The following is a 16,477-nucleotide window of genomic DNA, read 5'->3' on the forward strand; positions in this document are numbered from 1 at the left end:
GGGTTCATTAGCCCTAAGCGGCCCCGCAGCGGGACTGCATTGCATCGAGTCACGGCAGAACCCCACGTTGGCGGGCCTCGATCATGCATGAGAAACTTCAGAAACGCCGTATTAGGTAAATACTTGATTGACGATGTTGGAAACGGTAAGAATGCCGGTATATGTGTTTTCCCTGGCGCAAGTAAACTCCTCATGACTTGGTCACCTGGCACTCCGCTGTCGCAGCAGCAGACGGATCGGACTCCGACGTCGCCTTTAGTGTCACCACCGCCGTGCTCGCCGCGTCGGACGCGGCGCCGACCGAAACGTACGCCGTCTTGATCTCGCCGAACTTGGCCGTGACGAGAGCGTTGGGCAACTCCACACGCCAGCCGGTACCCTCAACCTCGGCGCTCAGCCTGTAGACGTCTGAACCCAGGAAGGCAGAGACATCCTCGGGGTGCTGGGCCGCATCGGGATCGACGGCGACGTAGGTGCCGCTGTTGGTCAGCTGGAATGAGCATGTGACGCCCTGGCTGGTGGCCGTGCCATTCTTGGCACCCGTGACGGCACCGTTCTCCAGTGAGACGTCGTGCGTGCTCGCGCCGCCTTCACCGGTCAGTGAGCGAATGGCAACGGTGTATGAGAGGATGCCCTCGTCATCGCGGTGACGATCGACGATGTAGAAGTGCAAGCTGTTGGGCACGTCGATGAACTCGAACTCGCTGCCCGAGTTCGTGCCTGCGTGGAAGAGCGCATCAGCGAGCTGACGATAGTCGCCGAGGGTGATCATCGCCACGGAGCCGTTGGGTCGGTAGAAGTCGATGAGCTCAATGTCCTCCGGGTTCGCGTCAATGACCCACTGGAAGGGCTGGTTATCGACGTTCTTGGACTTGCTGAGCAGCACGCCGGAATCGGGCTGGAAAGAGTCCGAACCCATGCGGTCCACGACTTCAATATCGTAGTTGTCCCAGCTACCGCCGTCGCAGAGCACTTCAGTAGTGATGTTGCAGGCTGGGGATCGGTCGCCGTCCATGATGATGCGGACACCCATCAATCCATCGCCCGGATCGACGGACCGAGCAACCAGGTTAGCAACAGCAATTCCAGAGGTTGCCAACCCCTCGCGTGACAGCCACAAAATGTCAGTCTTGTCAATCAACCCGAGCTGGAACTTGTCGCGCAGCGTGTGCAATGAGCCCATCGACGCACCCTGCAGCGCCGGGATCTGCCAGCGTGTATGGGGACCACCGGGACCGTTGAACGAGCCACGCGACATCATGGACCACGGCCCAGTGTATGCTCTGCGCAGAGGGAGGCCGTACGGGTTGTTGTAGTTGTCGCCGATATCGAGCAAGTGGCTCAGCTCGTGAGCGTAGACTGCCATGCCAGAGCTCTCGCCCTGAGTAGACGAGCCGCCGCCAGCGTTGGGCCAGAGCGTCGACGCCGCCGCCCAGGATGTCCAGGGAACGTAACGCGTGCGCGCATAGTTGGTCTGCGAGCTGTTCGCCTTCTTCGGCGGGCCAAATCCATCCGGTACGTCCTCGGGGCCGTTGAACTTCATCTCACCAAACTCTTGCCATGTGGAAGATTCATCTTGGCCAGCAGAGAGGATGAATACGAGCTCAAAAGCATCGGCGGTGGTATTTCCGACCTCGGCGCGCCAGGCAGCAAGCGCATCGGTACGGATGTTCAGATCACAAGTCTCCCCCTCGGGACAGGCGCCGGGATTAAAGCCGCCATCGATTCCGTATTGGTAGCCATTGCCAGAGAGCTGGTACGCGCCGAAAGCTGTCAGATCGACTCCGAAGCGGCCCACTGAGTCCTCCATCCAGTACTCATGAAGGGTGTGGCCATTGTTCAGCTCAATCGGCGTGTTGAGGAGGTCGCGATAGAAGGTCGGCACGTTCTCCCGAGCAATATCGGCACCTGCGGGCTGCGGGTTGTTGAAGATGGTCGAGTGCATCGGCTGAGTGATGACGAATGGTCTATCGGGGTAGTCGACGACGACGAGGGCGATATTGAAGTTGCGGCTGGAGCCCTTGCGCGCCGGGTCCGACCAGTTCGTGCCTGGCGGCGGGATGAAGTCACCCCAAGTCATGTTGTCCGGGTTGACCCAGTTCTGGGGATCAATCGGCGCGAAAGGCGTGTACGGGCTGCACGACGCCGCCACGACTGGGCCGGCGATGAAGGCACCGAGGGTGGCTCCCAGGACGGCCTGGAGGCCACTGTTGCCATCGCGAAATTGCATGTCGCCCAAGACTGAATGGAAGTTGACAGGTGACGTTCGAACCAGCCACCAGCAGAAGCTCACAGAAGCCAGCAAAGCAAGAGAAGAAAGCAGACGACGGGGGAGACTGTTGATAGATAAGTAATTGAACAGTAGACGCGACGCGGTCATTGAGGTAAGGTAGTACCGACCTTGCGTCTCTGACCTCATGATTGCTCTTCCCCCGCCGCAACGTTATCTCATTGCGGATCTTCATTAATGTATCGTTCTGCTCTTGACGAGAGAAAGAGTGACTTGTGGTTTGCCAAGAAGTCTTAATCTTGTCGTTGGTCTTGTGCGATGGCACCTGCTCCTTCAGGAAAGAGTCCATGTCCACTTGGACGCGCTGATCAGTCACCACATGGGGCTCTTGGCGAGTGACTTTCGGGAGGCTCGGTTGCACCTCACGATCTGATACGATGATTCCTCAGACGCAAGCTTTGAACGACAAAGCTAAGACGGCGAGTTTGCTTGAGTGATCAAGCTCAATGACTCCATAAGGTTGTAAGCTGTAGAGCGTGATCGTTGCGCAACTGCAATCGATGAACGGGTGTGGGGGTTTTACGAGATAAAATCCAGGAACCACCGCGGCCCGGTTGGGGTAATCGGATTTAGGTGGCGGGGTAGGCCGACCTGTGGGTCCCCAATTTCGGCACGGACGCGACCCAACTGGCTGATGTAAGCATCCGCTTGAATTCCGGCATCCGAAAGCGAGCCCCTTTATCTGTATGTTTCTTGGGTACATGCAACTCAGGGATTTGATCTTTTCTGCCAAGTGAGCGAGAGATGATTCCACTGCTAAGATATCTTCAAAACTTCTGACGCCGATATAACTAACCACTTTTCACCTGAGCCGTCCACTGAATGTGTTTCTCGGGATATTAGTAGACAAGTAGCATGGTAGGGGTGATATGGAGGATAAATCCGATACATTTGATGCTGAAGGTGCCAAATTTTCAACCTAGAGCTGTCCATCTCATCTCCGGCGACGTCCGCTGTAGCTTCTGCCTCCGACACGCATCATCTCATCCAGCACCATCCAAAACAGCCAGCCCTTGACGTTCTCATAGGCCCATCGTCTTGTAGATTCGGGAGTCGCATGATACCCAACCAGCCACAGCCCAGCAATGATACCACACACGATCCCCCGTCTCACCAACTCGTTACCGCCAAATTCGGCAACGCCCAAGAGCATCGCCTCACAAATGACATAAGGCCAGTAATTGCTGGGGTGCCACACAAATCCCATGCTCGAGCCGGTCTCGATGCGTCCGTTCCGAATAGTCGTATTGCTAGGACCAGGAAGGAAGACGGCGAGAGGCGACGTCAGCCCTGCGATGCGCCATTGGAAATAGCAGGCCGACAGCATAATGATGCCGGCGAAGAGGCGGTCGAAGAGGGAGCTTCCATCAATGTTGAGGACCCATACAACTGGCGTGAATGGCACGGCGGCGGTGTAGAGGAGGGCGATGAGGGGTAGAGCGACGAATCGGCGGGTGAGGATGTTGGCTTTACCCGGGGGGCCGGACCAGGCCGTGGATGGCGCCGATTGTGGGGCCGATCGCGGGCCCTTGGACGGCGGATCGTCCATCGGGGTTCCGTCGACTTTGAAAGACACCATGTTGATAACGAGAATGGGATATGTAAAGTTTCTTACGAAATTTTCCCTTTGTTGTTTCAATCTAGTTCGGATCTGAGAGTGCGAGTTTTTGCGTGTGATTGAAACGAGCGGTAGGATGACTGAATGTTTCAAGACAATAGCGACCGTCAATGAGTCTTCGACAGAAATATCAAAATATCATCTGCCATTTATACTTGTCGTCCTAAGCTGTGCCACCGTCAACGGGGGCCTGCTGCCTACTCTGCCTGAACCAAACTTTGAAGGGATTCGGACCACGACATTGCTTACGGTTAGTTTCTAGAGCCTTCGACAGGGATCCTCAGCCACCACCAGGCAGCATACCCGTTTAGAGCCCCCCGCGGTGACACCAAATCTGGCCGTTGCACCATGGTGACACGATGCACCCGACACCGGCCCCCAGCCTGAGGAACTTTGTTGGGAGCTTTTCTTCTAGTCAGGTACTCTGTTGGTTTGGTTTCTTGCACAAATTTTGTTATTGGTCGGTGGTGTGGCTGTACCTGCATGGGCGATTTCCCCGTGCATTAGCCCGGGCTACATCAACCATTCCATCTGCATCGTGAAGGACTTTGGTATTTTAGCTGATCTCCAAAAAGCTTGAAGAAGACTTGTTAGAGGCATTGAAGAGTAACTAAGAGAGTGAGCACCTTCTGCATCCGGTAGCATCCGATCATAAGGTAAGGAATGAGAAGGCGCGCTGAATGGGCACCGGAATGGTTTGCCTGTCAACACAGTTATGAATTGAATTGTTAAATACAAGAATTGAAATATTTGGTTGCGCTGGAATCTCCCATCGTTCGGCGTTGTGATCATGTAGTCGGCTGGGGTGAAGCGGCATGTGCGGCCCCTGGATGGTTGAAGCCATCGCGACATCTCAAGCCATCAGCCCTGAGCCACAGTCCCAACCAGCCGCTCTGGAATGTTCTAAAAGCCGTTTACTTTATACAGAAGAAATAAAATCAACTTCTTTGAGTTGATGCAGCCGCCTTGGGCCTTGAAAATTGTATCACCCCCTCTACTGGTAGGTCTTCAACAACTCGTTGTAGTAGTTGTATCCAGTGCCCGTCTCGGGCTCAAATGAGAACATGTACGAGCCCCACATCGCGCCCGCGGCCCAGAATGTCGCCCCCTGCCACACGTCGCTGTTCTCCTGGAGGTAGTCGAGCAGACCGGCGACGGCCTCCTTGCACTGGGCGTTGGCGCCGCCAGCGAACTCGCCGAGAACACCGACCTTCTTGTTGGTGCGGAGCCACGCGGTGGCGTCCTTGACACGCTCAACACCAATGGTGGCGGAAACGCAGTCGGCGGAAGTACCGCTGCTGTCGCTGTCGAGGTACTGGTGCATCTCGTAGACGGTCTTGTCGAGGGGATCCGTCAGGCCCTTCATGTTGTCGTTGACGCTCGTCCAGCTGTGGGCACCGGTCCAGGAGTTACCCTCGGCCCAGATCCAGTTTGTGGAGCCGGTGGCACGGATACCGTCAATGGCGGCCTGGTTGAGCTTCAGGACGAGGTCCTGGTCCATGGAGTTGTACTCGTTGTTGGTGTCGAAAACGACGTTGGCGTTGGACTTGAACTGCGTCGCCAGGTTGGTGAAGTAGGTCTTGAAGGCGGCGGTGTCGGTGATGATGTTGTTCTGGAAGCGGCCGTAGTTGTGGGCGTCGAGGACGGCGTAGCCGCCGGAGGAGGTGATGTGCTCAATGGCCTTGGTCAGGCCGGCGAGGTAGGCGGCGTCGAATGAGCCAGTGAGACCGCTGGGGACGAGACGCTCCATGAGGTAGCTGACACGGAAGGTCGTGTATCCATCGTTCATCAGTGTCTAAGGTATCAGGTGTAAGTCAATCATCAGACCTATAATCTACCTCCAGTTCTTCTTGACTCACCGTGATGGAGTTGGTGTCGGGAAAGATGTAGTCCTTGCCAACGACACCGGGAATAGCACCGGTACCGAACTCAGCACCGGACTGGTTGACACCGAACCACCTGAACTTTCCGCTCTTGACGGGGGTTGAAGAAGCAGACGCAGCAGGGGCGGACGCGGACGTAGGGGCAGCAGCCTTCGAGGACGAAGCAGCCTTGGTGGTGAAGGCAGCAGCGGTAGTCGAGGGCTTGGCAGCAGTGGTGGTAGGCTTCACCTCAGCGGCAGAGGGCTTGGCGGAAGTAGCCGAAGACTTGACGGGAGCAGCCGAAGAGGACTTGACGGGGACGACGATGGAGGCGGCGTGAGTAGACGTCGACGAAGCTGGCTTGGTGTCAACGGGCTTCGCGGAGTATGACACGACAACGACCGGGGCCGAGTTCGAAGAAGGCGAGCTAGTCGTCGTGGTCACATGAGGCGCGACGTCGCTGGCGTAAGCCGGTTTGGACTTACAAGAGCGTCTCGTCGATGTCTTCATGGTGGTGGCCTGAGCCTGGGCGCTGACGGCGCCGCCGGCGCTTCCTTGGACGCACTGGCTGTAGTAATCGTTCTGGACTGTGCACGTGTAACCGGACACGCAGGTCGTCTCGCCAGTGAATCCCTTGCCGCCGCAGGGCATGTAGGGGCCGGCCGCGGCCATGGCTCCGCTGACGAGAGCGGTACTGAGGATGAGTCCCTTCATGATGAATTCCAGATTCAGGGTTAAAAGAGTGTGTAAAAAGTCTGAAAAAAGAGTGACTAAAGTTTGTGAATGAATGTGGTGATGCAAAAGGCCCTGAACGAGGGAAAGAAGAAACTTGGTGGGATGCAACAAACAGCGGTATTCCTCCTCTCAGCACACAAGTCTGGCTTGAGGTCTTATATCTGCGTTACTCCTGGAGTTGAAATTACCGCCCCAATGCAACCTAGACCGATCATGGTGCCGACTGGCCGGAACGGTGAAGGTCGAGATCCCTGCTACGTTGACGGGACTCGTGGGGCCACTGCATCCGCTGAATCGCCCCATCGCCCTCTCGCACCGGTTTGGCCCCCGTGGGTTGTGACGTGAGGAGCAGAATTGCTTGTTTGTGGACACGCGAGGCACGATCTAGTGGTGTTACCGGGATATTGCCTGCTCTCCCTTCATTTGGTTCCTCCTCCTTCATTTCCTTGGCGGCGTTCTAGAGTGGTTCCTTTGGCGATTCGCCACTTCGACTGGCGGTTCGTCTGATGTTTGTGACTCTGTTGGTTAGACTTCCTGGGGAGGTAAAGGGATGGGATGCGGCGCAGTGGATAAATTTTGGGCCAACCACGCGTGTAAATGAGCACGTTACTTTTTGAAATCAGCGCACTCCCTGGATTGTGTCATTTAACCATCTCAAAGGATTAGGTTAAGGTTCGACCATGGCAATTTCAGATTTGGTTGCGACGGTCAACGATACTTAACTCAAAATCTTGTCGTCGGTTCCACCTCGATGTTTTCGAGAATCGAAACTCCCTCTCCAGACATGTAGTCGATTTGTTTCCTTCATCCAAGCTGCCAAAGTCTTGGCTTTGCCTGGGTAAGGACGATCTTTCTGGGGCAGAGCCTGGCCAGGTCAACGTGCCGTTTACGCCGTGCCGGATCCGAAAAAACAAGTGGGGGCTCGCTGAGCCGGGTATCCGAAGTGTTTCGGATTTAGAGTGCTTGATTCTTTTTGACTTTTTTGCTGTGAGCTCCCACGGCTCACACACCATATCGGGAGAAGCCGCACTAGCCCTACAAGGGAGCCCCCCTAGATAGTATTTCATCTCCGTTCTATCTCTTCATTGAGCTTAAGCAGCTTCTATCCCTGCCTTCTCCTAGCAAGCCGCAGCGGCTTTTATCAGATTACTTATCTGCGCGACAACAAATTGCGTCCAGACTCCAAAGGGCTTATTGCCCCATGGCGCTGTACGATGAATCAGCTAGACAGGTGGGGTTGGCTTCATTTTTACTTACACGGGCTCTTCCTCACCACTCAAGAAAGACGCAGCTTAGAAATTTAAAGTCGGACGTTCGCACAGATGCTCATCAATTGCTTCCATGAAACCATATTTGATCATACATACCAACCCATATGAAATAGCACATATTTCATCAAGGTGCTTGTAATCAGAACTGAGATCTGCATTGGGCAGAGAGATCTTGTTATCTCTTGGGCTGTCTCCCTTGAGTCTCATGTTCATAATTCTTTCGCTCGTTTGTGATAAGTAAGCGAAAGGAAAATTGACAAGCCTCGAATGAGATAAGTTCGCACGGCTAGAGTGACCTCTATAACTTAATTGTCCGGATGACAGCATTGCCCCCTAGAAAGCACTAAGCAGATAATCCCCGGGACCTGAGAATTGGTCAAGTGCTGTAGTCCACGTGCCTATCGTGATGCAACACGTGCTGTTTATATGCAACTGACCAGGCGTTGGTGACTTTTACGTATGTAGGTACGTGTGTTACGGCGAATAATCGTGGACTTGGCATAAAGCTCGATTGAGAGCATGTCGGTGTTACGCCCGCCGCAACTTGTCACTGTGGGCGCGTAGCTATATAATGCAGAACAAGGGACAATGATGCCGGAGTCATCATTATCGAAGCTTTTGCTTTGTGCCACAGTTGGTTGCCTTGTCCAGCTCGTAACAGTCGGTTGCCAACTTCCATCTGTACTGTTATTGGCCCAGCCTCCGCATCAGAACCAACAGTCAACTGGAATGGAGCAGAGATGGAGTGACTTTTCGTAATTTTTAACGGCTGAAGTTATAGTCATTGAAATGATGATAGCGCTTTCGGATCATCCTCAACTTTTGTCGAACGGGGTCATGCTGTGCTCTCATGTCCGCATCATTAGGTCCCCGCCCGTTTCTTTCGTCCCTGTCACAGCTTCTACATTGGTGAGCAAGGTATAAATAATTCATTCCGTATGGAAACTTAATCTTACCAAGACGCTCAAAACTTTCATGGTCTTATTGTTTTGGGAGGCCAATGAGAAACCCTTACTTACTGAGAGGTCATCAGCAAATCAACAATGGTGTAGGCGCCGTTCACCCTTGACGGAACCGGCGTTAAAGAGTCAAACAAACAAATAGAAACGCAGGTGGGTTAGAATCTTAGAAAGAAATATATTTATCGTATACCAAAAGGAAAGACATTGTGTACTGGATCAATGTGACGTCTTACGAACAGTTCTTAGCCATGTAGTTAAGCCCTACTAAATGTGGCCTGGACTTCACAATTTGCCTATCAGGTTTTCGACGATCCCGTGCCGAACTTTCGATGTGAAATTCTTACACTTCTCTCCGGAGCAGCGAAAATCAGTGTGTTCAGTGTACAATACGACATGACCAGTTGAAATATATGTACAATAAGTAAGAAGTAAGATATGTGAAGATAATTTTATAGGGATTACGTATTGATCTCTTTAAACAAAGCACTCTAAGGCCCTCGCCCAGTCGCCAACATTTAGCAGGTGGAATCCGGGGGACCATCTGTGCTGCATTCGATGACGCCATTCGCTAGTTTAACCGAACCTTCTCTTGTAACTAGAATAATCTGTTCAGTACGGGTTATACGCCTAGCGCGCAGTTGCTTGTGGGAAGGTAAAAGTTGAGAGCACTCAAACAACCAACTCTGAAATATGTAATGTCGAAGGCGGATCTGATCACTTACTGCTGGGTGTCGTAAGGACAGCAACCTCCTTAGGGCTATTCTCAGGGTCGATACATGTTTTCCAGCGGTACGAAAATTTGGTGCCTCCAGGAATGCCTAACTCAGTCGGCCGGTTCTTAATTGCATACTCAATATCGCCCTTGTTGATGGGCGAGGGAACTCCGGTGCCGTAGCAGACTAGATCGACAGCTGAAGCAGTGCCCAGAAAGAAGAAAATGAAAGCAGAAATGGTTGTGGACTTCATGTTGTTGGTGATAACAATTTCAAAGCTGTTAAGCGAGAGTAGTGCAAAAGAATGGGTGAGTTGGATGGGCACTGGGACATATGATAGTAGTAGAGATTGCAATACTCTTCTTAAATGATTTTATTCGATATTGAAGTAAGTCGACCAATGCAGTCTAGTACCACTCAGAGGCAACTTGAGACGGATCACGGTCCTCATCGCGGTCGTAGAAAAGTCAAAGTCTTTGAGTCATGATAGTACCTTGACTTGATAGTTCGGCGACTCCTTCGCAGCTGCACATGGCTTTGGTATCATGACTCAGCGAGCGCACTGCGCCTCTGATAGTGTGCTTCACATCGGTTTGCGCTTTAATATGAGCTCAAGAGGAACCGCGACTTGTCTTCGATTGATGAAAATGCTGTCTCAGACCTCCGAGGTAGAACAATGACTTTTGAGATGTCTACAGACTACAAGCACCTTAGTCGGGGAATTGATGCCAAGAACTTCCTGCACATTTTAAACTTCTCGCTCATTCCAGTGTTTCTGATACCTTAGTACTTTGGCTAATAATTGCTGCCTAAAAAGTCTAGTCATATTGACAGCCGCCTTAGACTGAACTTGTTGAAGTCGATCGTCCTAGAGTACGATCAACTTAGCCTTTTTGAACTCACAAATTACCCGCCTACCGGGCCGTCCGACTTAAGAGGCAAGCCTCTCGCTCTACCCACAACCCCCAATCTCTCATGTCCGCTTACCTCCCTCGTATCGACCACAGGACCACATAGTCCTAACCCACAGTAACGGCAGGCGGCTAGGTGAAGCCGTCATGCGAGGTTCACAGGACAGAACATACTTTACCATAGAAGAATTGAAACTTGGAACTAAGCGAGACGTCGCCAATAATTCTTATTTTTCTGGCATTCCATTTGCGGAGAATGTAAGATATTCGAAATCTGGGGCTATGGGCCCGAGCCGAATGACTTTAGAGAGACCACGATAAATCTACTAATCAGCCAACAATGCTAATAGGCGCCAGTTTTGGCGAGATGAGAACGATCTAAGGTAAAGCAACAACCGGATAAGCTAATAAGCGGCCACTGCCTTAGTATGTTCGGCATCCTTGAGTCAATGATTAAATTGGCAATTTTTCTATCGAATAGAAGCATAATTGCGTGATTCAGCCTACATGGTTGATGTAACTTCAGCCACAAGCGGGCGCGAGATTCTGTGGGGATCTAACCGACTAGCACGTCCTCGTGGCATGAGTCCTTGCACGTAAAACGATGTGGTCATTCGGTGCCTTGATCTAGCGTGTCTAGGTAATTAAAAAAAAAAAAAAAAAAAAAAAAAAAAGAGAGTTCTACTTGATCGTTGCCCATCATTTGTGTTGTCGGATGTGCTGTATGTCCTAGTGCATGCGCTCCGTAATTACCTGCCACTCCTGCCTACTGTTCAGACAAGTGCCCCTGTGAGGTTGGGCAGAGTTACGTAATCCACCCCCACGCTCAAATGTCATACGTAAATGCCCAGCTACTCCCAGCCTTCCGACCTAAAGGATCACAATTGCTAAGTTGCCCCCATAGGGATCAAAAGACTACCATGCCGCCGACACGGACCACTAAATCGTATGAGGGCAAGAAGGCGGCAGATGCTGCAGTGTATGGGGTGAAGCCGGGCTTCAAACATGAAGGCAGGCTATCAGCTGTTCCCGGCATGTCCGACGAGACGACGGTGAGCCGCTTCGCGACTGGCTCATACGCACAGGTACCCCATTCATTCACCCAGAGCAGCGTCAAGGCAGAATCTCCCATCTCGGTGAAGTCTGAGCCACAGTCCGATCAAGAAATGTCGAGACCTCAATCTGTTCAAAATGCCGCAGCTGCTGTGCACTTTGACGCCGATGACTTCAGTGACGATGAGGATCTCAGCTTTAATGAAGCACCACCGGCACCGAAGCAAACCCGAAAGCCAAAGACTGCAAGAGCACCGCGACCCACGGGACCTAAGGGATCTACCAGCGTTTGCTTCCAGTATGATTTCGAATGGGAAAAACATCGTGTCGAGTGGCTCGGCCATGCGACAAGGGCGGTCACATTCAAAGACAAACTGACGCCGTGAGTTGTCTCTACCCACAGACTCAGGAATATCTGAGATACTGGGGCTTAGTCAAAGCTGGGTGGCACCCACAACGAAACTGACGACATTGCCAGGGCACACATTGACACGCTGCTCTCCTTCACGGAAACCTGCGAACGCCTCACCTCATTCTCGTTCGTCTATCACGACGTCGACTACGACGCTACCAACTCGGCCGAGGAGCTGACTGACGATGATATCATCAAAATCGCCCGCGCCTGTCCCAAGCTGAAAGGCTTTTACCTCCCAGGCGCATCGGGCCTCACAGAAAAGGCGTTCCTTGCGCTGTGCGAACATTGCCCTGACCTCTCGACTCTGCAAATTAGCAAAGCCTCAAGAGGCCCAGGTAACACAGGCCACGATATCGTCTTCGAGGCATTAAGAAATCATCCGGAGTGGGTGCCAAAGCTGAAGGAGCTTCGCATCGCGAAGATGAGCTGGACAAGCAAAGTACTGCGAGAGCTGTCGAAGGCGCGGCCGAAGCTCCACATTATACTGATCTCAACTAGTGAGGTCAAGAAATGGGGCGACTGGCAGTTGGAAACCTACCAGTCTGAGTGGTGGAGAGGGAAGTGCCAAGACAGGGATGGAGTGGCTAAGAGGAATCAGAGGAGATGGGAGAAGTATGACGGGTACGGTTTCTACTAGGTAGTATCAGCAGGAAAACTTAACTCAGGTTGAGGCGTTGACGAAGAGGCCTGCCCCCGAAATGCTCAGGCGGTTTGGACAGGCACGGTTTACAGGCAGTCACGTGGCGGAAGAAGAGTGCGGCCGTCAAAATCACCTGGCGAGCCCGCCACTTACCAAGGTAGATCGAATCGCAGTCAAAGAACCCGTGAAACAGCGACTAGTACGAAGAGAACCCCCACTGGTCCAGACTAAGCAAAGCATTCGCCGAGCAACACAAGACACATCCCATCAACGAGCTGAACGTGAATGGCCCTTGGGTGCTGCATACGAGACATGGAGTGGATAGACGAATGACTAACCGGCATGATCTAGCATTCACCCTCTGTGATCAATGGTACTCTCATACATTCCCCTCAAAGAACGACGCAATGACACCGACATTGCTAGCCTCATACTCCACCAACTCCACATCGCCGTCCGCTTTCAGGAACGTGTTTGGCTGCACAAACTTCCATTTCGGCTCAGGCTTCGAGGCGATAATGGATCTCCAGACCTCGTACTCGCCATCAACGACACTGAGGCTCTCGTAGAATGGCTAGCAAGCCTTTACATCGGCTGTGGAATGCTAGATATGAATCTTGTTCAGCATACGTCCAATGGATGGCTTTCCGTAAGATAGGATCTTGGATCGGTCGACGCGCACGTGAAGGGTGCCGGCCTCAGGGTTATGTTCCACACGCAAGACGCCTCCGCCGTCTTGGAGAATGTGTTTCAGAATTTCGAACTGAGCCTTGGTATGGTGTAAGCTACTTGACCAACGGTGCGGCGAGGAGATGTTTTAGTTGAGCTTACTCGGTCATGATCACCTCCCCAGACTTTATCGTCAGAGTCGAAGCTGCTCAACGCAGAGAGGCCTTGAACACCAAAGTGAAGGTATGAATAGTAGATGACTATTCCTAGTTAGATTCGTAGATATCATTTCAGAGAGATTCTTAGAGTCATCTGCGGTCAGTGTGCTGTCCTCATTGTAGCCAAACAAGGCTAGAATGTCCTCGTTATCAGCGAGGTAGGATGACACGAGAAAAGCCCTGCATTCCTCTACACTCGGAGCGAGCTTTCCAAAGACACTGTTCCAGGACTCTCCCGGCTTATACCAAGTTTGGACCGGCTGGCCTGTCACCGGACTTATCCGAGGATTTTCGTGGTCGAAGTTGTACTTGCCAGGAGCAGTCTCCGAGAGCATTTTTCCGGTACCATGACCAAGAAGTTCGTGGATAGCGGTCCCAACAAATCTTACTGAGTGAGCGCATGCCATATAGGCATCGGCTTCTGAAGGGTGGACATAGTAACACGGCCGTCCCGGGCTGCTTTTCAGCTGCATACGATTGCCATAGACCATGTTCTTGACGCCGTGACGTTTTCCATCCTCGTCATCTTACGAAAAGTGCTAATTAGTGCGCGACTTCTCCAAAGTAAGAGTGAAACATTGTGCATGGCTCATACAATGGTAATATTAGTGGCTTCCCACACAGTGCTCGACACATTCGCAATGACTAGAAGATGTCAGATACCAAGCTGTTGATATTAGTTGGAGTGTGGCTATTATTCACCATGGATGATTGCAAAGTCTGGAACATCCAGTTCGCTCGGCTCGAATGGCCCTTTCCCATCATTCACATCAGGGACTGCCCATGGAAGCGCCCGAATGAGTTCAGTAGACCTTGCCACGAGCCGGCTCATTTTGTTTGTCTCCTCTCGATCCGCAATACCTACCGCTGCCTGCCACTCAGCTCTTGCGCCACAAGGGTCGCGATAGCCGAATAGAAAGCCCATGCAGTGTTCAACTTTGGGGGCTCTATCCTTGACCCAGGTCTTATGAGCATCTCGGAAGGATTCATAATTCCCGGTACGGAAGCTGTGTATTAGCTGGGATATCGCAGTCTTCTGCTCTTGAGTAGATGCAATGTCACGCGCCTGGCTGAGCTCCTCGCACATCTTCGTCATTTCAACGACATGATCACCCCTGCGAAGGAAGATCTTCGCCCGACGGTCACCAATTTCGATAACGTCCAATAGTCGCGGTTCGGGGTCGGTTTCTGAAGACGCTTGAAGAATCTCGTAAATGTCAGAGTTCTCAGCACTGATCTCCCCATCTCCGATTTTCTGGAGACGCGTATTTTCTGGAGCAAGCTTATGTTTTTCCATCAAGGTAGAAATTGCTTCGGTCTCGACCTTTGTGATGCGTTTCCCGCCTGGGTAGTAGCTTGATTGACTTCTCTCACTTGGATATCCCAAAGATGATGGTTGAGGATTTATCATCGGCGCCGAAACTGGTGCAGACTTTCTCCTCTTCTTATTTGAAAAAAAGTGTCGGCAGAGACATGCATTCCGAGGGCTTGTCTGCCCGTACTCTGTCTGAGAGGTTGAGCGGCCACGAACTGGCAATCTTCAACATGGCAGGCCTGATCTACGACGACGGTTACTCTATACAGGAGTTCACCGACATGTTCCTGGAGGACCCCAGCTCGGCTCATGGCATGGATGAGCTTGCAACGCTGTGGGATCTGACTTTTCGATCTCTTGACCCAAACAGTCTCTGCCACCTAGGGGTGGTCTCTTTTCTGATGCCCGACAGTATATCGTCGAAGCTGTTTGAACCTGAGAACGCTGAAGATTTACCACCAGACCTTCACTTTTTCAAGCAAAGATTCAGGTAAGCAAACCATCACAGTTGGCACGATCTGGAGTTTCACGCTCATGTCCCAATAGTTTCTCCAATTCTCTGCGCAAGCTTACCACGCGCTCGCTGGTCAAACGTGACAAAGATTCAGGCATCCTGACTGTCCATCGTTTAGTTCAGACTCAGTTCCGCCATTTCCTTGGACCAGCAAGACGCCAAGAAATGTTCAATAATACCATGGCACTCGTGTCATCTGTTCTACCACGTGGCGACATGGAGAAGGGTCAACTTTACGATAGCTGGGATTGGTATGATCGCTTTGTGTAGCATGTTCTGAATCTCGGGGATGTTTTTGAGGAGAGGAAATGTTGGTATACACGTCAGCAGGGCAACCGTACGGTTGGAACGAAGTGTCAATAATGGTCTATTATTGCTGCGTCTGGAGGTGGAAGGAGGAGATTGTGGGCAGAGCCCACGATCTCCCAGAAGTGGTATGTAAGTGAAAGGGCCGTTTGTAAGTGCCCATACCGCCTTCCAGATCCATCTTTTCTGCCGACTGCTCATAGATCCAACAGCCCTAAAGCATGGGACACGTATAAAGGACCCCCGCAACATACCCGTAGTTTTGGCCGAAACTGCTTCGTCGTAAACCCTTCCAATCTCGACACAAGCTTCGTCACCTGCGACATGTCTCCGGAGCGGCGGGGTGGACGCGGCCGGAGCGGCGACCGCAAACGCCGCAAAAGGTAGAGTTCGTGCGAAGACCGACGTAAGCTGCACCATCGTTTCCGCAACCAACGCTTAGAAATAGCAGCTCAAGAGGTCGAAAAAGACAGTTGGCGATTCCCACGATGCTTGTTATGGTGGGTTGCCGCCGACCTTAAGAGGACGCGCGCTTCCAAGACATTTAGTGACACATCATAATTAGCGGTGCTTCCTTCTGTGGCACCAACAAGCATACCAAAGTCCCCAACTGAGGCGATGCGCGAGCTGGCAAGGCTGGGTTGCATTGGCGTTGCTTGGCAACATCCAACGAGTTAAGAAGGAGACGGCCCATCGAGACTTTCGAAGTCTCTGAAAACAACAAATGAGCCCCGATTCTCTTCAGCCCGCCAAAAGCCCCTGAACTAGGAAAATCTACCTTTTGAAGACAACATGGAGTCATCAAAGGGTAATGGAGGGGGCGACATCAGCATACTCAACTTGGTCGCAAGCTGAACTTTGGTCGTGACTTCTTGAAGATAATCTACAGCCCTAGGCATTACGTAGGGGTTCCCAAGCTGTTGGTTGGCATGTCTTAGAAATGGGGCGCCGTCTGTGGAGGCTGCCAAGACGGTAGGATGCACTG

The 16,477-nt window shown here is 52.1% G+C and overlaps 7 protein-coding genes across 7 annotated transcripts; 3 read left to right on the forward strand and 4 right to left on the reverse strand.

Moving 5' to 3' along the window:
- Window positions 1-53: 53 nt before the first annotated feature.
- Window positions 54-2,777, reverse strand: BDP81DRAFT_51407 (M6 family metalloprotease). The gene is made up of 2 exons (XM_060595831.1): window positions 2,401-2,777; window positions 54-2,336 (listed from the first exon to the last, which is right to left on the reverse strand). Exons 1-2 carry the CDS (start codon window positions 2,577-2,579, stop codon window positions 191-193), a joined length of 2,325 nt encoding a protein of 774 aa, XP_060443293.1. The 5' UTR covers window positions 2,580-2,777; the 3' UTR covers window positions 54-190.
- Window positions 2,778-2,914: 137 nt separating this feature from the next.
- On the reverse strand, window positions 2,915-4,068 carry BDP81DRAFT_431790 (uncharacterized protein). Its single transcript, XM_060590708.1, has one exon. The coding sequence runs from the start codon at window positions 3,867-3,869 to the stop codon at window positions 3,225-3,227; it is 645 nt and encodes a 214-aa protein (XP_060443294.1). The 5' UTR covers window positions 3,870-4,068; the 3' UTR covers window positions 2,915-3,224.
- Window positions 4,069-4,902: 834 nt separating this feature from the next.
- BDP81DRAFT_324197 (glycoside hydrolase superfamily) lies at window positions 4,903-6,484 on the reverse strand (the record flags this gene model as incomplete). Its single annotated transcript, XM_060584863.1, has 3 exons — window positions 4,903-5,703; window positions 5,768-5,959; window positions 6,308-6,484. 3 exons carry the CDS (start codon window positions 6,482-6,484, stop codon window positions 4,903-4,905), a joined length of 1,170 nt encoding a protein of 389 aa, XP_060443295.1.
- Window positions 6,485-9,257: 2,773 nt separating this feature from the next.
- On the forward strand, window positions 9,258-9,665 carry BDP81DRAFT_431794 (uncharacterized protein). Its single transcript, XM_060590709.1, has 2 exons — window positions 9,258-9,333; window positions 9,461-9,665. Exons 1-2 carry the CDS (start codon window positions 9,294-9,296, stop codon window positions 9,631-9,633), a joined length of 213 nt encoding a protein of 70 aa, XP_060443296.1. The 5' UTR covers window positions 9,258-9,293; the 3' UTR covers window positions 9,634-9,665.
- Window positions 9,666-11,282: 1,617 nt separating this feature from the next.
- Window positions 11,283-12,467, forward strand: BDP81DRAFT_395966 (uncharacterized protein; the record flags this gene model as incomplete). The annotated part of the gene is made up of 2 exons (XM_060588129.1): window positions 11,283-11,797; window positions 11,894-12,467. The coding sequence occupies 2 exons, from the start codon at window positions 11,283-11,285 to the stop codon at window positions 12,465-12,467; spliced, it is 1,089 nt and encodes a 362-aa protein (XP_060443297.1).
- An 865-nt stretch (window positions 12,468-13,332) lies between these two features.
- On the reverse strand, window positions 13,333-14,843 carry BDP81DRAFT_323641 (peptidase family M49-domain-containing protein; the record flags this gene model as incomplete). The annotated part of the gene is made up of 3 exons (XM_060584810.1): window positions 13,333-13,875; window positions 13,953-14,002; window positions 14,060-14,843. Coding segments are annotated over 3 exons (1,377 nt in total), but the record flags the coding sequence as incomplete, so codon positions are not given.
- A 59-nt stretch (window positions 14,844-14,902) lies between these two features.
- Window positions 14,903-15,456, forward strand: BDP81DRAFT_395967 (uncharacterized protein; the record flags this gene model as incomplete). Its single annotated transcript, XM_060588130.1, has 2 exons — window positions 14,903-15,162; window positions 15,219-15,456. 2 exons carry the CDS (start codon window positions 14,903-14,905, stop codon window positions 15,454-15,456), a joined length of 498 nt encoding a protein of 165 aa, XP_060443299.1.
- Between the last annotated feature and the right edge of the window lie 1,021 nt (window positions 15,457-16,477).

This window comes from Colletotrichum phormii, assembly GCF_030913505.1.
Source record: "Colletotrichum phormii strain CBS 102054 chromosome Unknown BDP81scaffold_14, whole genome shotgun sequence".
Taxonomy (NCBI): Eukaryota; Fungi; Ascomycota; class Sordariomycetes; order Glomerellales; family Glomerellaceae; genus Colletotrichum; species Colletotrichum phormii.

Excerpts from the sequence above, each read along its gene's own strand:
- BDP81DRAFT_51407 (XM_060595831.1), bottom strand. The coding sequence starts at position 2,579 with ATGGACTCTTTCCTGAAGGAGCAGGTGCCATCGCACAAGACCAACGAC. Across the intron at positions 2,337-2,400 it reads CATGAGGTCAGAGACGCAAG|TCTCCCCCGTCGTCTGCTTT; the intron begins GTCGGTACTACC and ends ATCTATCAACAG.
- BDP81DRAFT_431790 (XM_060590708.1), bottom strand. The coding sequence starts at position 3,869 with ATGGTGTCTTTCAAAGTCGACGGAACCCCGATGGACGATCCGCCGTCC.
- BDP81DRAFT_431794 (XM_060590709.1), top strand. The coding sequence starts at position 9,294 with ATGACGCCATTCGCTAGTTTAACCGAACCTTCTCTTGTAA. Across the intron at positions 9,334-9,460 it reads AACCGAACCTTCTCTTGTAA|TGCTGGGTGTCGTAAGGACA; the intron begins CTAGAATAATCT and ends CTGATCACTTAC.